Source organism: Tamandua tetradactyla, chromosome 11, assembly GCF_023851605.1.
Source record: "Tamandua tetradactyla isolate mTamTet1 chromosome 11, mTamTet1.pri, whole genome shotgun sequence".
Lineage (NCBI taxonomy): Eukaryota > Metazoa > Chordata > Mammalia > Pilosa > Myrmecophagidae > Tamandua > Tamandua tetradactyla.
The window spans coordinates 78,798,848-78,825,318 of record NC_135337.1 but is presented as its reverse complement, the minus strand read 5'-3'; the positions used below and the strand labels follow the sequence as shown (position 1 = coordinate 78,825,318).

The 26,471-nt window shown below is 54.9% G+C and overlaps 1 protein-coding gene and 1 pseudogene across 6 annotated transcripts in view; one reads left to right on the top strand and one right to left on the bottom strand.

Moving 5' to 3' along the window:
• PIP5K1C (phosphatidylinositol-4-phosphate 5-kinase type 1 gamma) overlaps nt 1–26,471 on the bottom strand; it is an 81,060-nt gene that overhangs the window by 33,496 nt on the left and 21,093 nt on the right. For 5 of the 6 annotated variants that reach the window (XM_077121166.1, XM_077121162.1, XM_077121163.1 and 2 more), the window contains exon 2: nt 2,151–2,182. In XM_077121166.1, the coding sequence (XP_076977281.1) occupies nt 2,151–2,182 (32 nt within the window). Of the gene's footprint in view, nt 1–2,150; nt 2,184–26,471 lie in introns of all 6 variants that reach the window. The other variant, XM_077121164.1, reaches the window with a different exon arrangement.
• Nucleotides 10,039–10,839, top strand: LOC143650970 (cleavage and polyadenylation specificity factor subunit 5 pseudogene; annotated as a pseudogene).

The following is a 26,471-nucleotide window of genomic DNA, read 5'->3' as shown; positions in this document are numbered from 1 at the left end:
GTCCCCTAGGGGGTGGCCGAAGCTGCAGCTTCCTCAAATCCCTTCCCCCATCTCATATCCACTCTCAGGAAATCCTGTCCAGCACTGCCTTCCAGATATTTCCGGAACCTGCCTGCTTTTTGTCCTCTCCAAGGCCTCCACCCTCACACCCCAGTCTGTCCTCTCCACTGCAACCAGTGGGCGCCTGTGAGCTCGCGGCAAGGCCTGATCCCCTCAGGCCATGAATGGCCCCTACTTCTCTGAGTATGGGCCTAGGACGTACCCCAGGGCTCCAGGCAGTCTAGGGTCTAGCTCAGCTTCTTACCATACTGGCCTGCCCAGAGGTTTTCTCTTGTACTGTCAAATCTGCTTCTGTCTCAGGGCCTTTGCACAGGCTCTTCCCAAATAAATGCTTGCGCAGCTCACTCTCTCACCTAGATCTCTGCCCCCTCAAATCCATCCCCAGGGCCGAACGAGGATCCCATGCCATCCCTTACCACCTGGGACCGCCTGACACTCTGCCCCAACTTGGCTGGGGAGACGGCCAATGTCTGTGGGTCTGTTTGTCTGTTAGCCTCGGGCTAATACATGGTGCCGTGCTGGGTAAGATAACAAAGGGAGCTGCTGAGAAGGCCCAGCACAGCATTCCAGAACCCTTTGCCCCCAGGGCTCATGGTGGACCCTCAAATCCCCCAGGGCCCCCACCACACACCCTGGCTCTCTGTCCCCTGCCCGCCTCTGGGCCCCACACTGTCCAATCTCTGAACGCCCCTGCAGGTCTCAACCCAGGAAAACTGAGAAACATCCACGCAAAACTTGCACAAGGATGCTGTTAGCAGCGTGGTGCACAATCGCCAATGGGAGGAAACAGCTTGAGGGCCCAGCGATAGATGATGGATGGACAAAACGACCTGTCCAGAAAACGGAATATTTGGCTGCAGAAAGCAGTTAAGCGCTGGTCCATGCTGCAGCGTGGGTGACCCCTGAAGACGTCACTCACGTTGAGTGAAAGAAGCCAGATACCAAAGGACACGTACTATAAGATTTCACTGATAAGCAATGTCCAGGATAGGCAATTCTGCAGGGGCTGGGAGAAGGGGGTTCCCCTGTAACAGGCCCGTGGTTTCTTCTTGGGGTGACGAAACTGTTCTAAAATTGATTAGAACAGCGGCTGCACACCTCTGCAAATACACTAAATCCCGCTTCATGACGGCGAGTTGTAAAGGTCTGTGAACCGTGTCTCAGTCTGTAAACCCCAGAGTGTTCTGGAAGGACACTCCACAGGCACAAAGATGGCGGCTCCCCCCAGGTGGGGGGGGCAGCTCTCTTTTCTTTCCTTTCCTCCATAGCCACCAAACCTATACTCCCCCTTTCCCCCTCCCGGAGAACCTCTAATCTACTTTCTAGCTCTGTGCATTTGCTGTTTCTAGACAGTTCTCAGAAGTGACATCAGGCACTATTTGCTTTTTTGGGGGCCTGGCTCCTTTCACCCAGTTTCATGTTTTCAAGGTTCTTCCTTGAAAATGTCATTTTTCTTCCTGGCAGGGTGATATTCCCTGGCATGCGGGCACTGGTGGGGTATTTCTAGCATCGTCTTTATTCCTTTCTGGACAGTGCAAAGGGCACACAATAAGCCCAAGGCCACCGGTGGCTTCTGAGCATCCTCGTTGAGTTGTACTTCCTCTGGGACCCCAGGACCCTGCCCCCCTGGACTCGGGAACATGGGTGCTGATGCCCCAAGCCTCAGCGTCCCTGGGCCCGGAAGGCTCAGGTCCCTTCTCTCGCCGCCATCTGGGGTGACACTCCCTCTGCCCAGGCTGCCCACTTGCACCGCTGTGACCCAGGGAGCTCCCACCCACCCCGTGACTTCCTCTCCCCATGACCCTCGCCTCCTCAGGCACGGCCTCCATGCAGGTACATTCGAGGCCCATGGACCTTCCCCGAGCACCCCCACAGCTCGGGGTGCAGGACAGACACCCCTGAGGCCTGAGGCCTCCTGCCCTCGGGGAGGGGTGCTGTGGGCTGCCCAAAGCCCCAGGCCCAGCCAGGTGGGGACACGGGCCTCCCCAGGACCACACAGAACGTGTACCCCCCACAGCCTCTCTGCCACGCCAGGAGGAGGGAGCTTGGGGAGGGGATCCCCTAGGCCCTTTATTGACCCCAAAACTCACCTCTGTCAGGGCCGTTTTTTTCTGAGCCAAACCTATGGGAGAGAAGGGAGACTTTAGACAGAGGCCAGGCCATGCTGGACGCTGTACTGGGGAGCCTCAGCCCTGACCAGGGTCTCCCCAACCCCTTCTGCCCTCCTACCCCCACCCTCACCCCCGAGTACCCACACAGGAGCAGGCACCTGTGACCCAGGAGGGGACAGAGTCTCCCTAGAGGCCCGGGAAGGAACCAGCCGGGCGGCACAGGGACTCTAGCCCCAGGAGACCCATTTCACAGAGGTGGGGGGGTCCGGGCTGGGTGGAGATCCACGGGTCGGGGAGCAGAGCACTTTTCACGAAGAGAAGCCTTTCCAGCCTCTCCCAGACCCAGCAAAGCCACCAGCGATGGTGGAGAGGGATGGTGGGTCATTTGCCCAAGGTCACCACGAGAGACACATGTCCAAGCCCTCTTGGGATGCCCTGCCCCCTCCAGGGCCCCTGTCCCATCCAGCCCAGATCCCATAGCTCTGCCCCTCCTCCTCCACACCCCCCTGCCAGATCGTTCGGGGGGACCTCTGGCCCCCACCACTCCAGCGCTGGGCGGGTGGGACGCTAGCACATGGCAGCTGGATCTGGAGGTGACCTGCAAATGCTCCCCGCCATGTGCCCATCAGAGGGGATGGGACACTGCTGGGCAGGGGCAGCTGCTGTGTTTCCTGGAGCTGGGGCATCAGTTCCCAAACTGTGGCAAGGGTCTCTTGGGTCTGAAAAAGGAATCACATGGGACAAATCTCCTGCCAAGTCCGGTGAGTCGCACCCATGGCAGATGAGGAAGGGGGAAAGTTCCGGCACAGCGAGGGCCGGTGGGTATGCCTGCCCCGGACACTACGCCAGCAGGAGCCACTCGTTAGGAGCATAAGACTCCCAGGCTTGGCTCCTCCAGAAACGCCACCGTGAGGGGTTGACAAGGTCCGTGAACGTGACCTTGAGGCATCGCTGGTCAAAAGGAAGCCAGGATAGTGGCAGTGGGCCCCAGTCCCAGGTGACAGGTGTCCCCATGGGAGGGAAATTCCGATACTGACACGGAAAGGGAGAAGACAGCTGCATGACGACAGAGGCAGAGAGAGACAGGAGGGATGCAGCACAAGCCCCAAAGCTGGGGCAGCCAGGAGGGAGGGAGCTTGGCCTGGGCCACACCTGGATGTCAAACATACGGCTTCCAGAGCTGGGTGAGTCGAAGCGTCTGTTGTTTTAAGTGCCCCCCACCCTCCACCCAATAGCCTGTGGTACTTTGTTCCTGCAGTCCTAGGGAACAAAAGACCTCAGAGAGCAAGTGGAGAGACCTGGGCAGGGACGGGGCTGGGGACTCACCCAGACGGCCATCCCTGGGGCAGGAAAACAGGTCACCTGCCCACAGGAGGGGGCAGGGCGGAGCTAGCAGCTGAGAAACCTGGTGGAAAACGCTGTGTCTGTCGGCTCAGGCTAGGCCCAGCCATCAATGGGGACGCCCAAGGGAGTGTGGACATCAGTGGGGGGGAGGGGGGAGGATCCTGGAGTCCAGTCACCATGTGAGTCCGCTCTGACCCAGGGCTGGCTTGAACTGGCCCCAGGGGCCCCTCGATGAGCCTGTGGTGTGCCAAGCTCTGAGGACCCAGGGAAACCAAGGCCCTGTCCTCAGGGGTAGGTAGACAGTGAACATGGACTCAAGCAGATGTAAAAATCCTATGTTGGTCAATACTGCAGGCTGGAAAAACCCTAATGGGTTAGGCCATCAGGACAGGCCCTCTGGGGAGCTGGCATGGAAGCTAGACCAAAAGGAAGTAAAGACACCAGAGGCCAGAGGCCCAGGAAGGGAAAACAGCCTGTGCAAAGGCCCTGAGGCAAGACCGTACCTGGCGTGTTAGAGGAGCAGCGAGAAGACCCCTGTGGCTGGAGAAGAGGGTGTGAGGGGGTGAGTGGGAGGGCAGGGAGGGGATGGGGCAGGGCGTGCAGGGCCTGGGGGACCATAGGGAACACTTGGGTTTGAACCATGAGGGAGGTGGGAGCCATGGAGGGCTGTAGGCAGAGGAGGGACAGGCCCTGACTCAGGTGCTCACAGGCACCCTCTGGCTGCTGCAGGAAGGCAGATTCTGGGAGGCAAGGGCAGGATCTGGGGGCCCAGGGAGGAGGTGACGGTCTGGGTTCAAATGGGTGATACTGGGGACCGCACAGAGGAGGGAAGAGGTGGGTGTGTTGGGAGTGATGTCAGGACCGACAGGCTGTGCCAACTGGAGCAGGGCGGAAGGCAAGTCAGGTCGAGTCAGGGATGACAAAGGGGTCTGCTTGGAGCAATCAGCGAAAGCACAGAGCTATCCTCAGTTGAGATGGGGGACATGGGAGGGGCAGTTTGGGGAAGGCTGGGTGTGAGTTGCCGGAGGACCCTGGCGTGGAGACAGGGTGCAGGTGCTGTTAGGGCGCAGCAGGGGGTGGTTTAATGCCCGGAAAGTGGACAACCCCAGGAGAGGTGGAGAGGGAGGACCCAGCCTGGGGCCAAGGACAAGAAGGGGGGACCTAAGGGGGTGGGCAGGAAAGCGATAGGCCCAGCCGAGAGTTGGACTCTTACCCCGAGTGGGATGGAAGCTGCTGGAAGGTTCTGGTAAAGGAGGGATGTGCTGAAAACCCGAGGTGCCAGGGATGGCGCAGGGGAGCACGGGAAGTGACTCTAATGTATGAGGGGTTGGGAATGTTCTAGAATTAGATAGGGTTGATGGTTGTCTACCTTTGCGAATATGTAACCACCAGCTGAAAGTATCCTTTAAAAAGGCGTGTGACTTATGTCTCATATCTTAAAACACCCACAAGGACAGTGGGTCCAACAGGGTGCGCACGCTGTGCCCTCTTTCAGCTGCCCCCCTCACCCCAGCTGGTCCCCTGTGCCACTGTCGCCCTCCGGCGCCCCAGGGGATGGTCCAGATGGAGACACTGAGGCCAAACCAGCAGGCAGGCCGCTGGCTGGGAGCTGTGACAGCACAGGCCGGCCATGTGCGTGACCAGGAGAGGGCCCCCTAGGCCTGGGCGGGGACGAACCAGGGATCCAGCCCACCCCAAGTCTGCCACGGGGGAGGAGTGGCAGTGAGCAAGTGGCGGAAGGTGCTGGAAGCTGACATAATATTTTCTTTGGCCGCCCAACAGCAGCACAATTCATGGCTTTGCGTCTAGGGTGTGGGGGAAGGAAAAGGAGAGAAGGCAGGAAGTTGGTGGTGGACAGGAGAGGAACATTCTAGAACTCATTTGGGGGCCCCCCCCCCAGTATTTCTGCCCCAGAGGCCCCCAGACCCGGGTCGCAGGGAAGAGGGAACAGGGCGCCGGCCTCAGCTCCTGTCCTGCCCGGCCTGCCTGCCTGGGGCTCCTGAGGGGGTGGGCACCAGGCCCCGGGCACCGACCTCGCCCACCTACACTGCGGGTCCCTGCTGTGCCCACCCAGAGCCTTCCTTTCTTGGGCTTTCTGCTTAATGGGTCCCCTGTGGAGGTCCGATGCCCCGTAAACCCAACCCGCCCGCCCCTGTGATCCCAGCCCGACCGGCCCACCCCCGGCTGTCCACCCAGGACCCGAGTGTCCACCCAGCCCTGCTCCGCAGCGGGGGACGAGGCAGTGAAGCAGGAGGTGCTGGTGCCCCGAGTGCACAGCGGGGGATAAAGAAGCAGGCCCTCCTCTCGAGGTGTCGCTTGGGGACAGCTCCACGGGTCTCCCCGAAACCTCGGCGTACCCTGCTCCATGTTAAGGGCCAACTCACACGTACCCCTCGGGACTCAGCCCAGGGGCCACGTCTGGTCCCCACCTGTGCCTGTGGGTGACCCCAATGGGACCCAATGGGATCCCTCCCAAGACTGTGGGCGGGGCCTGGAAGGGGTGCAGAGTGCGACTCCATGGCCGTGAAAAAGTCCTTTTCCTGCTGTGGGAGGGTCACGGAGGGGGGTGGGAGGACATGTGGGGGGGAGGGAAAACGGGACCATGGTGGCAGAGCATCGTGGGGAGGGTTGCCACCCACACCCATGCGAGCGCACAGAGCTGTCCGCACGCCAGCCAGATGGTCCCTAGAGCTGCTCCCCAGAGGCCCACCTGGCGGAGGCGGTGGGGGGTGCTTGGAGGTTGGAGGGGCTACACTGCCCCGGGGTTGCGGCGGGGGGAGGAGGAATGGCAAGGGCAGGGCAAGGTTTCGCGCTCCTCCCCACCCCAGACATGACCGATTATCTTCTGAGTGAGCCGCCTGTTTTCGAGGAAATTAGACTTTAAAAATAGTCAGGAGGGAGGGGAGGCGTGACAGGCTGCAGCCGGGAGAGCAGCCCTGGGCGGCCCACGCCACCCAGCAGGGAGCCACGGCCCCCTCCTCTCCTCCTCCTGCCCAAAGCCCAGGGCTCGGTGAGTGAGTTCGCAGGGCTCCCTCTCCTCCCCGTCCCAGACAGGGGCTAATGGACCCTCGTGCTGGTTGCTGCCCACTACCCATATGAGGTGACCATCCCAGCCCCCTGGGAGTGCCCAAAGGGCAGGCTGAGCCGTCCTCTTTTCATTCGCCCAGGATGGCCCCACTCTGAGCCTTGGTGTCTTCATCTGTGGATTGGGCCCGAAGTGGGAACCCAGCCCGGGGCCTGGAAGGTGCCACTGCTCTCTCAGAAGGCCCCCCACCCCTCAGGGCCTGCCAGGCCAGCTGTGCCCCCTTCACTCAGCTGTCCCCTGGGTTCCTGCCTCTCCTGCAGACCCTGCCCTGGGTCTCCTGGTGACGAGAGCTCAGCGTCCTCCTGTCCCACAACACTGGAACGGGGCGGGAGAGGGGCTCCCTTGGGGCCAGCATCTGCCCTCTGCAGACACCCAGAAGTGTCCAACGAGGAAGGAGAGAGCAACGCCGGGCCCGCCCCCCTCCTCTGCAAACACACATGCCTCAGCTGGGGTTCGTTCTCCCCATTTGCATGGTGTGGAAACTGAGGCAGGGAAAGCTCCCTCACTGCCCAAATCCTGAAGGGCTGTGCGTCCCCAGCATGCAGGGAAGGGGTCTGGCACCCCTGAAATCTAGCATCTGTCCTTCAGCATAATCACGTGACTCTGCCTTTAAAATCTGCCCACTTCTCCCCAACCTGTGGGTGGCCCCCATCATCCACACGTGGACCCGAAGTCACCTCCACCCTGGCCCCCAGCTCCCACCCTCACCCCCATACTGTCCTCACCGCAGCACCTGGGAGCACCAGGTCAGGTCATCTCCCTCCTGTACCCACAGCCCTTCATGGCTTTCACCTCCCTGAGGGTGAACGTCCAAATCCTCCAGTGACCCCCTAAGCCCTGCAAGCTCTGCAAGCCCTGCTTGTCCCTTCCCTGCCCTCCCCTCCTCCTCCTCTCCCCCTAGCTCCTGATGCTCTAGCCACACGGGCCTCCTCACTGCTCCTCCAGCTTGCCAGCCCAGCCCTGCCCCAGGACCTTTGCACAGGCTTTGTTCATTACTGTAGCTCTAGGACCTAGAACCAAGACTGGCCCAGGGTAGATGCTCAATAAATCTTGGCTGAATGAATCAATCAATCAACCAGGAGATCTAGTCCCAGCCCCACCCCAATCCACTGGTGGAGAAGGCAGGACCAGGGCTGACTCAGCAAATCAGACCAAAATCAAGAATGGGGAAGGAGAGGCCTGGAGTAGTAAAAAGAAAAAAGAAATGAAAATCCAACTGTAAGTTTAGAGAGGAAATAAACATTGAAAGCTGGGGGATGGGTGGCAAACCAGAGGTTTGGGGTAGGAGTTCACTCCCCATCCCTGCCCCTGGGGAGACACGGCCCCTGCACACAGGTGAGGCACCTCCTCGGTGCCCGGACGCCGTTTGAGGCTGGGGCTGCGCTGGGGTGGTGACAGGGATGGCCTCGGTGGCCACAAGCCAGGGGTGGCCCGGGCAGGCTGGCTGAGCCCTGCGGGTGGGGAGGAGGAGGTCACACATGGGGGTACTCCGGGTAAAAGGATCTGCCAGGGATGTAGGGAGCAGCCGCTGAGCTGGGGTCTCAATTGGCCCTGCTCCAGCACTGAGGCACAAGACCCCAGAGGGAATGTAGCCATCTCCCCCAGCCTCTCCTTTATCTGTACCCCCCTCCTCCTGTGCTCCCCCTCGCTCCTTCTGCTCCAGCCACACAGGCCTCCTCGCTGCTCCTCCAAAACGCCAGGAAGGTCCTGCCCCAGGGCCTTTGCACCAGCCATGGCCCCTGTCTGGAACACTCTTCGCAAGTCCCTGTAGGGTCTGCTCTCTCACATCATCTAAGACCTGGCTCAAAGGTCACCCCTGGGAGAGGCCTTCCCAGACTGCCTACCTAAAACAGCCTCCTTCCTCCCCTGCCTTTTCTTTCTTTCCAGCACTCAGCAATTCCTGACACATATTTGTGGATCCCCTGCACTACCACCTGCAGAGAGCCAGGTCTGTTTTTTAACCTGTTCACAGGTTACAAAGAAGTCCTCTGAGTACAGAGTCGACGCATGACTGGTCTTGGGAGGAGGAAACTGAGGCTCAAAGAGGCAATCACTGCTCGAGGCCTCACCACCACAAAGGACAGCAATAGCACCTCTGTGCTGTTTCATCAGCTCCAGATGGGGCTGGTGGGTGGGGGCCAGGCTGACCCAAGACCCAGAGCATGTAAGAAGGCACAAAGAACAGAGCAGCCAGGACCTGAACCCAGACACAGTGAGAGGCAGTGCCGAGGCCAAACTCACGCTCACTTCCCTATGTGCTGGAATGATTGGCTTCTTGGGGCTTCCTGCTCCTCTGGTCCCAGCAGGGCCTCCCTGAACAGGAAGGCCTCTGATCATGGGGCCCAGAGGCCATTCAGGGAGCCCACCTGGGAGGCCAGGTCCAGCAGGAAGGCAGAGCATTCCAGGGGTGCAAACGCAAAGCTGGAAGCCCTTTTGCAGGAGTGGAATCAACCCTCGGCCCCAGCTAGGTTCGACCTGCCATGGACCAGGGTGGATAGGCACTATGAAAACCTCTTTTGCTAAACAGCAGGAAAGGATTCTGTGACTCACTAATGGTGACCACAAGTTCTTTGCAGCCACGTGCCTCGCTTGGCCCGAGAGTGTGGCAGGGCTGAAAGCATGTGGCTTCTGGATCTACACATGAAGTAGGCTGGCAGCTTTGGGGGTCCATCCCCTTGGAATCCCAAGCTGCTGGGGAGAGGGGTCAGCTCTCAGCAGGAGGGGCTACAAGGAAAGGGAGGCAGGCTGGCAGCTCTCTGCTATTCTAGCCAGCCTGGTGTCACGTGTGAGTGTGGAAGCCAAAATCATGGGTTTCCCACCCAGTTGTGTCACTAACTGGTATGCAGAAAAAAAAAAAAAAAAAAGGTAGCTGTTTAAAGCCATGCTGCCTTGGGGTAGCTCATTACACAGCGATAGCTGACTGGGACACGTATTGCATGCACATACCGAGAGGGTTTCCAAAAAGAAATATAAGGACCTAGTCCCAGGGATTTCTCCGAACAGGGAGAAGAGGGATTAGAACTTTGAATGCCTCTATCCAACTTGGATTTCTTACACTTAAAAAAGCATTACACAAACCCACACAGCGGGTTATTCAGCCCTAAAAAAGAATGAAGTGTGATTCACACTTTAAGAAGGATGAAGCCTGAAAGCATGATGCTCACTGAAATAAGAGTTGTAAAGGACCACGTACCATGTGACCCCATGTGCATTAAAAGTCCTGAGCAGGTAAATCCATGGAGCCAGGGGCTGGGGGAGCAGGGAGTGGGAGAGGGTGAGACCGTTCATGGGTGTGGGTGGGGGGTTTCTTTTCAGGGCGATGATGACATTCTAGAGTTAAGACAGTGGTGATGGCTGCACAGCCTCATGACTGTACTAAAAAGTATACTCCAGATATACTCCAAAACGGTGAATTCAGTGGTATGCGACTACCATCTCAAAGCAAATTGAGGACACCTCTTGCACTCTCATGTTAATGGGGGCAGCAGCAGCTGAGCAGAACGCAGATAATCACTGCCTGTGTGGGGAAACTCTTCTCTGCCAACCCCATTTTCAGCCCGTAGCCACCGCCCGTGCTCACCAGCACGCCGTGGTGCCACCCAATCACGCGGAGACTGCTGGCCCCAGAGGGTCAACCAGTTTGGCCACAAATACATCTGAGAGACCAAGTTCCTCACCCTGGAGTGCAGCATAACCTGTACCTTATAGCCAATTATACTTTTGGTACAAAAGAGGCCGTCTATGAGAAAGCCAGCTCTGCTGCCGCCAGATGTCAGCGCGTGAGGGAGAAGTGTGATAAAGCCGGGACGAGGAGGACTGCAGGAGGAGGGCTGACCGCGCGGGAGCACCGGCCGCCCCACATGTTACTGCTACAACTAGGAAGAGCCTTCTTCCAGTTACCGGGTGGTGAACTTAACCCAGGAGAAGACGGAAATGAAGGACCGAAACCCTTAATGACAGGGAAACTGAGGTTGTCGAGATGGAGCCCCTAAGACTGGGTCACTACTGACTGCTTTGGTAACTGCTGGAGACCAAATCTTGAACCCCCTCCGTATCCATATATTCTTGCATGTATTACACAAACCTAAGGACCATGAGAAGTCGTTTCTGGTTCAACGTCAAGGGAAAGCCTTGCTTGCAGTCCCTAACAATTACAAGCTGGTGGCTGCACCACTGTCTGGATTGTAGGACCATGCACCACGTACGGGCCCATCACTTCTGGTCTCCCTCAGCTTCTGAGCAGGTTCGGTTTGATATCCAACTGTATTTCTGCACAGGGGAGAAGTGAAAGGAGCCGCCTCTGTGAGCACAGCTATACAGGCAGAGAAGGATATTGGCGGAAAAGTTTGTTTGGTTTTATCACTCTCAATTCCTAAACTGCCCCCTATTTTCTATTGTTTAAATAGTAAAGTTAACACGAAGAACTGGAGAGCGGTGTAAACAACCATGGTAACATTTAAGTCACTGCTGGTTCTACTCATACTTTCTCGTACAACATTATACAAAGCGGACTTCTTTAAAAACAAAATCGAGGAAGTGAATCCCTTTAGAGTTGCCCAATAATGTGTGCCATGCGGAACCTTCTCCAGACTCCACTCCCAGGCGGCCAGTGATGCTGCAGTGCGCAGCTGGGACCTCGGTTTCCTCCTTTGTAAAGCGAGGATGGGAGACCAGGTGGAGGGGGGGTGTCCTTCCCCACAGATGGTGGGGAAAGACCAATTTTAGCTCTTAATCCTAATCCACTGCATTCTGTGTTTGTGAAATGCAATAAAAGTGAGCTATCAGAAAAAGGAAATAAAAACTTTGAATAGCAAGGCCCTCCTGATGATCCGATTCAGAAAATGCAAAATTACCATCAGCCAGGTACAAGGTCAGTAAGGCTGACCCAGATTCTGCTCTCAGCCCGCGTGGACCAGCCAGGGCCATAGCCACCCCAGGCAGGGGCACCGAGCATCCTGCCTTAGCGCTCTCCTCTTCTGAGCTACAAGCCCCTGTGCAAACAGTTCTAGGTGTTCTCCAAAGCCTACCCAGCACCCTAGGCCTCTTGAGCTCATCAACGCTGACCTGGAGGCCAGGTCATTCTCTGGGATGGGGGCATCCCGGGTACCAAGGGGTGTTGATTGCCTCCCTGGGCTCTCCCCACTCAATGCCAGGAGTACCCTGGCCCAGTCTCGGCAAACACAGGTATCTTTGGACACGGCCCAGTGTCCCCGGGGGACAGGATCCCCTGCAGGGAACCCCTGCACTGACCCCTGGGGAAGCACTGTCGTCATTATTTATGGCGTCATGGAATTTGGCCCCCTGCAGCCTGGGTATAGCCGTGGAGATGCCCACAGAGGGATTAGCATCTACGGTGGGCCGACTTGGGAGGAAAAAGGGTCCTCTCGATGAGGCAGGTGGGCTATCCAAGCAGCTGGAGGGCCTGACAGCAAGAACTGCGGTTTCCAGGAGAAGAGGACCTGCCCCGAGGAGGGACCCCCCACCCTGCCTAGAGTCCCCAGCCTCCTGGTCGCCCCCATGACTTCAGACTCCACGACCTTACCTTGCAATTGCCAAATGGCTGGCCTGCCCAAGGATTTCAGACTTGCCAGCCCCAGGACCAAATGGACAAGACCCTTTAAGTGTATCTCTGAGTACATATATGCGCATATGCCCTGCTGGTTCCAGCCCTGGAGAATCATAACTGCCATGGAACCCTCGGCCAATACACTAGAAGGGGCTCTGCTCCGACAGGTGGCTGCAGTAGCCCGAGCCTCCCTGCTTACAATCTCACAGCAGTCTGATGAGGAAGCCATGGAAAATGTCATTTATACATGGGGAAACTGAGGCTTGGAGAGGCTCACTGATGCAGACGTGGCTACTGAGAGCCCTCACAACCCAGGCCATTTTAGGGATGGTAAACATGAGGCCAAAGCCCTCAATAACCCCCACCAGCGACAGGTAGAGACATGAACTCAGGGGACCGCACAATGCCATGGCCCCATGGGGCTCGGTCACCCCATGACTTCTGGAAACCTGGCATTCCTAGCATGCTTCCTAGAACGCCTTACCTAGAGTTTTTTCCCTAGCTAAACTGTATGTGTGTATTTTAAGAGGGACCAAATTTCAAAGTCTGAATCTTTCAGAGAAAAATCAGAGGTACTAAAAAGTGAGCAGAGCTCTACGTAAAAGGCCGCCTCTGACTTCCTCTAACCTTGCCTCCAGTCTGTTCTCCCCACACCACCAGAGGGTGCTGGTGAGCACCTGAGCCAGTTACCACTTAATCATCTTATTTCATTATCACTATTGACAGATTGGGGTAATAAAGGCTGGGAGGAATTTAGGAACTTACCCAAAGCCAAAGATAAAAACCCAAATGGTCACATTTCAGAATCCAGAAAGCATTCAACAAAATCCAACGTGAATTTCATGTACCAAAAAACCATTATGGAGGGAGAAAAAGAAATGAAAAAAGAAAAAAATATGAAGGAGCTGCCTTAACCTGACAGGTAGTATAAAGCCAAGAGCAAACACAATAATGGCAAGCTCAAGACCAGGAGCACTGCTGGCAGAGCATGGCTGCAGTGGAGGTGGTGGCCAATGCAATAAGACAGGAAAAAAGCGGAATGAAAGTTGGGAAGGAAAAGATAGAACAATCACCAGTAGACAAATGTGTTAACGAAATCTAAGAGAAGCAACTGACCAACGATGACACTGATTAGAGCTCAAGAGAATGGAGCACAGTGGCCGGATCCCAACCACTTACCCAAGGTCATAACACAAATGCACTGAGGAGGGGATGGAATTCAAGGGTCCCTGCCCTTCGCACTTCTTGCTCTGTGCCTTATACAGCTGGTTCTATACATGGGTTAATTTTTACCTGTGAAATGTAGATAACCCTCTCTGGTTAACAGGGGTGCTGGAGATAAACTCTGGGATCTGTCAGTCCTGCCCCCCACCATGGGGTTCACACCTGGTGTGAGTCTGAACCAGGATGAACACTATGGAATGGCAGAAATGAGGAACTTTAATAGTTTTGCTTTATCCCAGACTTTTGCCACCAGTATTAAGACGGGAAATGCTATGAATTCTAAAAGAGCTGGTCAGAGTGGTTAATAATTAAAAAAAAAAGTTGAACTCTAGTTAATGATATACATGTTGAAGTATGTACAGATGGAATGTACTGATGCCTGCAACTTCGAGATGTACCTGAAAAATAAGATGGGTAGAGGGAAATGGACAGAGAGATAGGTGGAGGGGTGGATGGAAGTATAGATGGAGGGATGGGTGGAAAGGATGGATGGTTGGGATAAAGTAAATATTGCAAAATATCAACTCTCCAGGTAGTGAGAACTGGGTGTTCACTGTCCAATATTTTCAGTACATCCAAAATTTCTTAATAAAATTTTTACCCCAGGTTAGAAGCTGAATTTCAACCTTAGATGGCAAGTATTTTCAAGTTTTGATGAAAGCATCTTCTGAGCAGATTCTGCTCAGGGATTCTGATAACTACATGCACAAGAGGGAATGTAAAGCCATTGGCTTTAAGCACAGTCTCTCATTACACCTCACAGAAGGTATGTTCCTATCTCAGGGCCTTTGCATTTGCTGTTCCCATTCCTGGCTGTACTGTCCTGAGATTTCTGCTGGCTCCCGTCTTGTCTTCCACCATTTGGGTCTCAGCTTGATTGTCACCCCTTTGGAGAGAGTTTCCTGGCCACCCAACTAAAGCAGCCTCTTTCCTCCCCTCCCTGGTACCTCTACCCATCTCTGTCTTACTTTCCTCACAGTATATTTCCGTGTCTGAAATAGTTCACTGTCTTGCTCCTTTTCATGAGAGTAGAGAGCTGTACTGCTCTCATTCTCAGCTGTATCCTCATGACCTAGCCCATGGGCCTGGCATACAGCAGGAGCTCAATAACTACTGGATGAGAGGAGGTGGAGCAGGCAAGGCTGGGATCAGAGGAGGGGATGGATTTGGGAAAGATCTATAAGGAAGAATGGTTGAGGCATGGTAGTGCTGAGCTATGGGAGGGGAGAGCTGGGCAGAAGCAAACCAGGACTGCGATTCAGGCACACAGTGAGTCTGTCACCGAGAGAGACCCAGGAGGAGAGGGGGCTCAGCCATTTGTGCTGAGAACAGTCCAAGGTGCCAGTGGAATGCCTGGATGTGGCTAAAAACTCAGGGATGGGCACGCGTGGGAGATGGCTGCATGGAGATGACAAGAGACACCTGTAGCCATGCTTGGCACGTAGTAGGTGTTCAATATTTTCTGTCAACAAATGAAGAAATAGTGTGGGAAATACTGCCTAGGCTCAAAGTAGGACGTGGTTAGATCCCATCCTCCTGACCCTCAGCCCACACGGGAACACCATCTCTAAGGCCGATTCCTGAGATGGCTCACCCTGCTGCCCAAGAGGCAATCCTGCCAAGTTACGACTGGGCAACTCTCTGTATCCTACCTGTCAGCCACCTCAGGGCTGCCGGGGTATCCTGCTGGGCTCCGTGGTGGGAGGAGTTGGGCAATGGTCCAGAATTTCAAAATAAAGGGCAAGCCTGAGAAAATTGTTTTGAGATCAAAAGAAACCATTCTCTGCCTCTTTGATATATTTTTTCTCTTACAAATTTGCACTCATCCCTTCAAGTCACAGGGAAGGGTGACTGGTGTCAGGTAAGGAATTATAATTTCTTTCCCAGTAACCAATCTCTCAAACAATATTCCATTCATTCATCCATTCTAACCAAATTCAGTGAGCATTTCCTGGGTGCAGGGCCATGGGTTGGGGATAGAATGTTCTGGAGAGGACAAGCTCTCTTTCTAAATACAATTTTTAACCATAAAAGATGTCAAGGACCCAGGAAAAGCACACAATAACATAAAAGACTCCCACACATCACTAGATAGGTTCAACAAATCTTTTGGTTCTCCCTTACACCAGGGGTCAGCAATTTTTTTCTGAAAAGGGCCAGAGGAGAGTCAGTAGAGGCCAGGGTAGGCGTCCATGATGGGGGGCTGCAAGGGTCCCCCTGGGGGCAGCGCGTGTCTGACCCCACAGGACACCTAGAGATACCTGTGACATTTCTGATGGCCATCAGTGGGGGTGGAAAGGCGTCTGGCATCGAGTGGGTAGAGGCCAGGGAGCGGCTCCACATCCCTGAGGGCCCAGAGTATCTCCTTTTGTCTTCTGAAGTTCTACAGAATAAAAAGTTAAAGCACAGGCACACTTCCACCCTGCGGACGCTACACCAGCCACGTCCCTGACCCACGAGGTAGCCATCATGGGACCCCACTTTATAGCTGGGGAAACCAAGGCACAACTCAAGGCACAGCAGGTTGGGGCAATTGTATAGGCAGCAACAGTTGACTCTGGCCTGGACTTGAAAAAAACCTGGCAGGTGGCCTTCCCTGGCCCTCACGCAGGACGGGCGCTCCAATGCCCATTTTGCAGATCAAACCAGGCTCAAGAGGGGAGGCCGCAGGGCCAAGGATGGAGAGCCAACTGTGGTTGCCATACTGCCCTGGCCTCCAGAAAATGCTGGTCTGTCTCCCCGGTGCCCCAGAGCAGGGGCAAATGGAGGGCCAGCTCCTTCTTAGTAAGTACCCGTGCTAACAACCCATGCTGTCAGGAAGTATCAGAGGTGTGTGGTATGGAGGCCTCCAATGGATGTTTCTGGTGGCCTCAGCACCAAGAAATGGCATCTACTTTTTTCACTACCAAGCTGTCCCCAGTCCTATTTCCCTCTAGATTCTGGCCACTAGGAAGCTCAGAGTCAGATTTGCGGTACACCCCCCAAGCAACTGCTCAGGGCTCTGAGTGCTGAGAAATAGGATGGGGTCTCCTCTCATTGCAGCTCACAAGCGGCAATATCTAGGCCAGCCTTGGCCTCCCTGGACCTCAGTTTCCTCATCTGCCAAACAGGCTCCAACCTCATAGGGGAGTGGTGAGGATTATGAGAGGGCACTCCTACAGGGCTCGTGGGACCGTGCCCAGCACATGAAAAGCAGTCCCCAGGTATCACCTACTGCCATCCTCAGCGTCATCTCCCTTACTTTATTGCACTCATCATCCCCAGCTCCAATCTGGCTTGGGGATGGTCACGAGGCACAGGCGGAATATAGCAAAAGCAGCACTGGGGTGCGAGGGTAGTTCAGTGGTAGAATTCTTACCTGCCATGTGGAAGACCTGGGTTCGATTCCTGGCCCAGGCACTTCCCAAAAAACAAACAAGCAAGTAAATCAAATGAAAACCAACCAAACAAAAAATTCAACAAATGGTGCTGCAAAAAGGGGATACTCACATGGAAAAAAGAATGAAATGTGACCCACACCACACAGCTTCACCCCCCCACCCAAAAAAAAAGCAGCACAGAGTATCTGATAGAAAATGTGTCTCTCCTCTGTGCCCAGGTGGCTGCCCTCATGCGCCCGTATCATATCCCTCCCAGAGCTATTTCCAGTCGGCATCTCCTAGGAGCATCTGACTTCACATCACAGAGCGTGATGAAATGATGCCCCCCTGTACTCCTTGGGTCCCTTTTCTAGCATCTTCCTTCTGCTCCAGAAGCATCTCTGTGCGTGGATGCCAGCTGCAGAGTGTGGAGTCTGGCTAGGTTGGTCTGCACGCAAAGCACAGCACACCTGATGGTTGCAGGGCCCAGGACAGCAACTTCCTCCTAAATCTGGTGACTTTTCCGATGATGTGACATGTGACAAAGGGGTACTGAGATCTGGGGCAAAGTGACATGTGACAAGTAGTTATCTGTGCAGGGGAGGGGGAGAGAAAAATCTGGATGCCTCCCTCAGGCCACGTAAATCAATTTCAGACAAAGACACAGAAGTGAGACAAAACTGGAGGGCCTTGGAAGTAAATCATGGAAAAAAAAATCGTAATGGCCTCAGGTAGCCAAAGAGGGACTGAGGAGCTGGACACGAAAACAGGAGCCAGGGAAGGAACGAAGGGCTAACGCTGTTGTGCATAGCAGCCTTGTCTACTGTGATGCACGCGGCAAGGGGTGTCCATACCCAGGTCTCCCTGGGGGACAGGGCTGGCCTGCTGCCCCTCAGCCTGGGACACGGCATGTGCAGGGAGGCGCTCCGCGGACAGACGCTCCACGCTGGCCGCTCAGTCTGCTTTGGCTGGCCCACTTCCAGGGCATGCGGGCTGGGCAGGGCGCCGGCTGCCCTTAGAGAGCTCTCAGGCAGGGATAGCTGGATGGCAAGGAAGGCTGGAGGCCGGCCCCAGGTGGGGCAGACACCACAGGCCACGTGGACTCTCAGTGGTCCCAGTTACCTCTGCAGCCACTCCCAGTTCTGTCCGAGCCCATCCGGGCTGGCTCCTAGGCCCTGTACAGCCCAGTCCATGGGCTGCCGCTGGTATCATGTTTCTTGGCCCACATTTTGCTCAGCTCTGGACACAGATGGGCCCATCTGTGCCACCTTCAACACACTGCGACTTCTGCCGGGCCCTGGTACACAGCAAGTGCTCGGCTCAGCTCACCCACCATGGGGGGGGGGGTGCGGTAGGGGGGCGCAGGGCACCACTGCTCACCTCCTTCCCGGGCACGGACGCAGGGCCTGGGGAGTGGCTGCACTGCCCAGCACCCAGCAGGACTGCCAGCTCCAACTGCACCCTACCCACCGGCCCTGGGTCCCACCCCAGATCTCGAACTTCCCACACTCCCATCCCTTGTCCCCCTCCACCCCCAGGCTCCCACCCCTTGACCCCTCCACCTACAGGCCCCCGCCCCTTTTGCCCCCTCCATCCCCAGGCCCCTGCCCCCCACCTCCAGCAGCATCAGGCTCCCAGGCGACCCTCAGCCAAGAGTCACCTTCCCCAAGACCCATGCTCCACAGGGCCAGAGGCTAGGGGTGGCAGGGAAGAGCTCATCTTGGCACCCACCCACCCTCAGTTGTTCCCAGGCCATAACCACACGGCATTTTCCAAACAAAAAGCCCACCCATGTCACCTACCTAGTTGCAAAGCTTCAAGGGCTTCTCAAGGCTCCTGGGGTTAAAGGTTAGCTGCCCTGATCCCTGCCAATCCCTTCAGTCCCTCTAGCACCACCCCGCCTTCTGGCATCCCATACTCTAGCCTGAAGGTCTTCTCTCGGGGTCCTCTATTGGGCATAGGGCCTGCTGCTTCTGCCACCTGCACCCCCACCTCCTCTTTGCCTGGCAAATGCCCCCAAACTCCCCACCCTAGGAGACCTGGTGCTGCCCTCTCCTGCTTCCAGCACCTCTCCCTCCAGCCAGTAGGGTAGGTTGGGTTCACCACAGCTCCCCATGGTGTCTCCCTGGTTTTCCTCCACAGGCTTAGTATCAGTTGAGAGAGAAACCCCAGAGGGCTGCCTGGAGGAGCTGTACTTTAGGGAGGCCCGCCGCCACAGAAAACCTCAGGAGGAAGTTAAGAGATCAGCAAGCTCCCTGGCAGACTGGGACTAGGGGCTGAGCACCCAGCAAGCCTGCAGGCCTGTCCCTCCTCTCTTCTCTGGAGGGGAAACTGATGCCTGGAAAAGGGGTATTCCCAGTTTTTGTTGAGCTAGAACCCCAACTCGCTGCTTTACAAAAAACAAAAATGACGGAGTGGGTTAGTGGTGCATTTTTTTTTTTTTAACAAAACTCAGGAACTGGGAAACCATGGCCCACAGGCCAGATCTGGCCCACGGCCTGTTTTTCTTCTTTTTTGGGGGGTGGGGGTGGTGCATAGTCTGGGAATCGAACCTGGGTGTCCCGCATTCTACCAGTGAACCACCCGTGCACCTTCCCACTGCCTGTTTTTATAAATAAAGTTTTATTGGTACACGGCTCCATCCAAGTGACTTCACGCTGTCTGTGGCTGCTCTCATGCTACAATGGGTTGGGTGGTTGCAAAAGAGACCGCCTGGTCCACAAAGCAGAAAATATTTACTCTCTGGCTCTTTGCAGAGAAAGCTTGCTGACCCCTCAGTGTAACTGAGGTTGGGGGGAATGGGCTTCAAGTACGGCTGGTTCAAGGGGTGGAGAGGACTTTGTCTCCCCACCTCCCAGCATTGCTGTCCTCCTTGTGGGCCCCCCAGGCAGGTGCCCCTCATCGTGGAGGTGGAGTGAGAACCACTCTTTCTAACATGAAGTCTGGGGCAGGCACCTGGGCCATGAGCCGGGTCCTGACCCAATCCCAGTGGGCTGGGCTGCCAAGGAGTTGGGTGCAAGGCCTCCCACCCAAGGCGCCCTGCCTGGGACGGGAGGGGGAGGCTTTCCGGGAAAGTCCTGGCGCCACTGCGAGGCATGCGGGGGGGGGGGGGGGTAGCCATGAGCCTCCGTGACAGGAAGGGGCCATGCTCTGACACAGCTGGTGGACTGGTGCCCCTCCAGGGACAGGAACTCCAGGGGTGGCACCTGGGTATCACACGCTACCTACATGCAACCTTCCAAGGCCCCGTTTCCCTCCCGGGGACTTATTTACTCTCGGGTGCCTTGGGCAGGGCGCAGCAGCCCTGGGGAGCCTCCTCCCTGGCCTAGGGCTGGTAATCAGGGCAGCACTGATCTCTCCGGGCTCTGACAATGGTCCAGGCCGAATTTCCAAATGGGGTCTGCCTTTCCTCAGAGAGGGTGCAGGGCCCCAGAACTCTAGGAGAAAAGGCTGGCCTTGTTTTGCACCAAGATCAAGGCAGGCAGGACCTGCAGCAAGCTGGGACCACCCAGGCCAGGGCCCCAGAGAGGGGATGAGAGCTCCTGCCTGCTGGGGGTGCTCTGGGCCAGGCAGGCCCCAGATGCTTAACTCCTGGGGGGCCCTCGCTCATCCTTGCTGCTGCCATTGGGGCCAAGACTACAATTGCCCTGTTTCACAGGCAAGGAAAGGGATGCCTAAGAGGGCAGCCAGTCTCCACAGCAGCCTCAGGGTTCCTGCCTCCTGGTCTGCTCCCCCTGGCTCAGTCTACCCCATACAACATTGTCAACGCTGGTCGGTGTGACCAAGAGAACACAGCAGAAGCATGAGCAAGACTTTCGAGGTTATGTCCTAAAAGGTGCAGCTACTCCCACCTGCTCCAGGCCGCTCGCTCCAGAAGGAGCAGCCGCTGAGGAGGGGCCCATGAGGTGGAGGACCAAGGCCTCCAGCCCCCAGGATCATGGGCCAACTGCCCTGAAAGTAGCTCCTCCAGGGGCCCCCTGCCGAGCCCTGTGACACTGTAGGCCCAATGATAACCTGACCATACCCTTGTGAGAAACCCCAAGCAGGAGACACCCAGCCACGCTGTCCCTGGATTCCTGATCCTGTGAAACCATATGGCATGACAAATGTTCATTACTGTTTTAGCTGCTAGGTTTTGGGGTAATTTGTTACGCAGCAACAGGTAGCTGATACATCTAGGGTCTTGGCGTGGCTACCCAGTGCACAGACATGGGGGGTAAGCAGCTGCCTTTCATGCAGGGAAACTCTCGGGGGGGGGGGGGTGGCCCTCGCCACTCGCTTAGCACACAGCCCTTTCCTGTACAGCACATTTCATAACTGCTGTGAGCCCTGGGCAATGACCCAATGTCGACCCTCCCCAGGGGACTCCCAGTGGACTGTCTCTCTCACCTCTGTGTCCCCAGCATTCAGTGCAGCACTTGGTATCAGAGGCCCACAAGTGTTTAAGGAACAAGTGACCAGATGGATGACACTTTCCTGCCCTCCTTTCCTCCTGCTCTCCCCCTCGCTCCATCCAATCTAGTACCACAGGCCTCCTCACTGTTTCTTCAACTCGCCAGGCCCAGTCCTGCCTCAGGGACTTTGCATGGGTGGTTGCCACTGCCTAGCCACTGCCTAGGACCTTCTTCCCTGTTTCCTCTTCATCAGTTAGGTCTAGAGCAAATGTCACCTTCTCAGAGAAGCCCTCCATGACTGAAGGAGCTAAGGTTGGTTCCCATACCCCACTCTCTGCCCCTTTTAAAAATCATACTCTGTGCCTCCTTCCTTCTCTCTCTTTTTTTTTGTTTTTTGCATGGGTAGGCACCGGGAATCAAACCAGGGTCTCCGACATGGCAGGCGAGAACTCTGCCACTGTGCCACCATTGCCTGCCCCTTCCTTCTCTTTTATATCTTCACTCCCCCAGTGTCTGCCCCCATGGAGGTTTGAGCCCTTTGAGGACAGCGATTGTGTCTTTCTCTGCCATCAGAGCTCAGGGGAGGCAGGACGGCCAGCACCAGCATCTGCCTCTCCTCTCCAGGGGTCCCTGGGAGTTATGAAGACATAGGGTCAGGGGCCCCAACCCTGCCAGCCTTGGGCCCTGGCACCAATTCTGACCCTGCCGGTAGCTCTGGGAGCCAGTATCCGCCCTTCTTAGCCACAGAGAGGCAGGAACGCCACTGCAGAAGCCCAGAAGCCACCATGCATTGTGCTTGCAATGTGTGACTAGCACTGTTTGCTGCATTCGATGTATTTTAATTCATTTACTCCCCAACAACCCAGGAGGTAGGTGCTCTGATCACCCCTGAGATGGAAGCCAAGGCTCAGAAAGGTCAGGTCACTTTCTTGAGGATGCACAGCAAAACCCTCATTTACCCCCCCCAGGGGGTTAAATTCACAGAACTGGATAACACATACACACACACACACACACACACACACACACACACACACAAACGCTCATGGAAACCACAGGCTTTAGTTAACGATGGAATTATAGCAATATTGGTCTGTCAATTGTAACAAGCGTGCCACACTAATGCAAAGTGCTAACAACAGAGAAAATTCTGTGGGTGTTGGGGAGTATGTGGGAACTCGGTACTTTCTGCATGATTTGTCTGTAAACCTACAACTGCTCTAAAAAATAAAAACACAACAAAAACCTGGGGAGGGATGGAGCTGGTTCCAGGTAGGCAGGCTCCAGTGTGAGCCACATGTCAATGGAAGGAGAAGATGGGAAGGAGCCGGCCAGAGGCCATGAGGCAGACCGGGTCTAGAGAGCAGAGGAACAGTGAGGAGAGGGGAGGAGGGGAGGCAGGGAGAGGACGGACCTTGTCACTGCTGTTACCGCCCAGACCTGCCTGTGGCAGATCCATCAACCCCTGCCCTGAACGGGGCCTTCCTGAAGGCAGGTCATGAAATGCCTGTTCCTGTAACCCGTCCCACCCAAGGGCAGGGTCTGAAGTCACCAGGAGGGCCAAGGTGCCGCCCACCTGCTCCATGATTGGAATGTTCCATGAGCCCCCCTGGGTTTCCTCCCAGGCTCCAACTCCCTCCTCTCGGTGCTTCAGGCCTCAGCAGGGCTGGGCCCTCTGCCTCCTACCTCCTGCTCCCTTCCTCTCCCCCTCCCCACTCCTCCTTTCTTCAGGTTTCAACACCTCCCCCCAAGTCCAGACCCCCTGCCCCAGGCTCTGCAGGAGGGGACGGCAGGTCCCAGCTTCCAGGGGAGGCCAAGGAAGCAAGGAAGGCACTTCCATGTCTGGGACGTGGCCTGTAGGCGCCTGGCTGGGAAGTGGCACTGACTTCTCCAACCTGGGTCTCAGTTTCCTCATGGCTTATACAGGGATGTTCCCACTGGACCTGCCTGCAGGACTCGTTCTCTTCGTGGTTTTGGTGTCTACCTGGGCACCTCATTATAGGGGCCGGGCGCCCAGCGTCTGCCCCCGACAGGGGCTGGGCTGGGTGGAACAGCCTGCAGGGAGCCGGATGGCCAGACGCCGAGCCCCGAGAGGGTAATGGTAAGTCATAACAAGGTGCATAAATGGGGAAGACGGACCCCGGGTCCCCACCAGCGGATGCCTGAGCCCTGGTGAGGGTGGGCTGTGCCTTCTTCTGGTCCACAGCGAGCATGCATCCTGAGGCTGTGCCTTCTGTTGTGCAGGCAACCTCTTGCCCTTCTTAGGTGAAGCCCCACCCCCACCCCCATGCCAGTCTGAGCTGCCCTATGGAGAGGCCCACACAGGAGGGAACTGAGGGCGGCCTCTGGCCAGAAAGGAACTGAGATCTGCAGTCCAATAGTGGCCAAGAACTGCCATCTGCCACCAACTACATCTACAGGCTTGTAGATGGCTCTTGCCCCAGTCGAGCCTACCACTGGGATCCCTGCGCTGGCCAGCACTTCGCCTGGGGTCTCTGGAGAGATCCTGAAGCCTAAAACTCAGCTAAGCTAAACCTGGACCCCTGACACCCTGGAGCATATGCTGCTTGAAGCCACTATGCCACTGTTCATTTGTTACGCAGCAACAGCTGTCTAATACAAAAACGTCACGACCAAGACTCACATCATACCCAGTAAGTTCCGGCACTGCTCTAAACCCTTTACCTGACTTCACTTATCACAACTTGAGGAGGCGGGTACTCCTGTCTCCATTTCCCAGAGGAGGAAACTGAGGCCAGAGAGGCTGAGGAATTCGCCCAGGGTCAAAAAAAGCAGACAGATGGCAGAGCTGGGATTCAAACCCAGCCTTGTATCTAAACATTCACTCTTTTCATATGTAAAATGGAGGATTTATGTATTGACTGGCAATGAAAGGGGCAATAGCTCCTCAGTTAAAATAACCTGGGCCAAGGAAAAGCTAGACAGGCCCCAACCCCGTGGGGCCTCTCTTGGGGTGGAGCCCCTGTGTGCAATTATTCAGCAATGAAGGTGGTCACTGGACACCTTAGTACTTAGAAGATTCTTGGTTATTATTTCTGGAGCATGGGACAGTGGAGCTGTGTCTTATTTGCATCTTATGCTGTTTGGTACTTCTGAGAAAATGTCTTATCTTCATGGAGAGCCTTCACAGCAACGAGGGTTTGTTTTAAAGCAGTAACTCGCTCAATTTTTAAAATACGTAATGGCATGAATAGCCCATCCCTAGGAAAAGAAAACCAAATACTGTAAATATCTGGAAAGACACCCAAGCCTCTATTATGATAAAGAAAGAAAACCAGCATGAGGCACCACGTGTGATGGCGAGGAGGAGGGGGTGTCGATCAGTTCATACAGATCCCCAGGAGGGTAACTTGGCTCTCTACCCAGAAATTTCACTCTAGAACTTTCTCCTAGATAAGTTCAACCTGGGTGAAAAAGACAGGTTCCAAGAGTTTGATTATGCAGCAAAAGTTTGCAAAACACTGAAAATCTTCTACTAGGGACTGCTCAGAGCAGGAACTGGTAAACTATGTGATGCATGGGCCATGGGCCCAATCTGACCTGCCGCCTGTTTTCGCAAATAAAGTTTTATTGGCACCTGGCCACGCCCACTGGTTGATGCACCATCTATGGCTACTTGAGCCCAGCATTGAGCAGTGACACAAAGACCCCTGGCCCGCAACATCTAAAATATTTACTACCTGGCCCTTTACAGCAAGTTTCCTAAGCCCTGGATTAGACAAACTGAGCCCAGCTTTTTGTCCCCCTGGATCCCTGGCAAGATTTAGAGCAGCGTGGGCACACAGTAGGGGTTCAGTGGTTCAATGAAAAGTTAATGCCGAACAAATTGGAGGTCTCGCATCTCCTGATTTCAAAAGTTACGACAAAGATGCAGCATTCAGACAGCCTGGTGCTGGCAAGAGGAGAGACACACAGACCAATGGAACAGAACTAAGAATGCAGAAATAAACTTGCATGTCACGGCCAATTGATTTCAACAGGCTGCCCAGACAACTCAGTGGGACAAGTCTTCATAAAAAGGTGCTGGGACACTGGATACCTACATGCAAAAGAATGAAATTGAACCCCACCATTTACTAAAATGAACTCCATATGGATCAAAGGCCAAAAGGTAAGAGCTAAAACTACAAAACTCAGAAGAAAACAGCGGTGTACATCTTTGTTACCTTTCACTTGATTCTTAATACGACACCCAAAAGCATGAGCAACCAAAGAAAAAACAGACAAAATGGACTTTACCAAAATTTAAAACTTTCTATATCAAAGGAAACTATCAAGAAAGTGAAAAGACAACCTACAGTATGGGAGGAGGTATTTACAAAACATGCATGATAAGGGACTTAGCACCTAGAATATAGAAAGAACTCATACAAGTCCACTAGAGACAATAACCCAATTTAAAAATGGGATGAGAATCTGAATAGATATTTCCGCAAAAAAGATCCACCAATGGCCAACAAGCACATGAAAAAATGTCCAACATTATTGGCCATCAGGGAAACACAAATCCAATCCATGAGACACCACCTCACACCCACTAGGGCAGCCACACTCAAACCTATAGATAAGAACAAGTGTTGGAAGAGATGTGGAGAAGCTGGTACCTTGGACACTGCTGGGGGGAAGACAAAATGGTAGAGCCACTTTGGAAAGAAGTCTGACAGCTCCTTAAACAGAGAATTACCACATGATCCAGCAATTCCATTCCTAGGTATTTACGAAGAAAATGAAACCACCACATAAAAACTTGTACACAAATGTTTAGTGCAGCATGACTCATAATCACCAAGACATGGGAACAACTCAGTGTCCATCAACTGATGAATGGATAAACTGCGATCCATTCATACAACGAAATAACATTCAACCATAAAAGGAAACGAGGTTGTGGCCCATATGACAACATGGATCAGCCTTGAAGGCATGATGCTCAGTGAGGGAATTCAGATGCAAAAGGCCACATGTTGTCTGATTTCACTGATAGGAAATGTCCAGAAGAGGCAAATCTAGAGACAGAAATAGAGGTCACCAGGAGCTGGGGGAGGGGGGGAGGGGGGGTGACTGTTGATGGGTGCAGAGGTTTCTTTTGGGGGTGATGGAAATGTTCTAAAATGAATCGTGGCGACGGTTCCAAAGCTTTGGGAATAAACTGAAAACCCCCAAACTGCACTGTAAATGGGTGAATATATGGCATGTGAATTGCGTCTCAAAAAATCGATGATAAAAAAAAGTGCTTGTAAAAGGCAGAGGGCAGAATTTTATTGCTATTTTATCAGCAGGGGGGTAGGAGCCTGCACCCCCCATGGG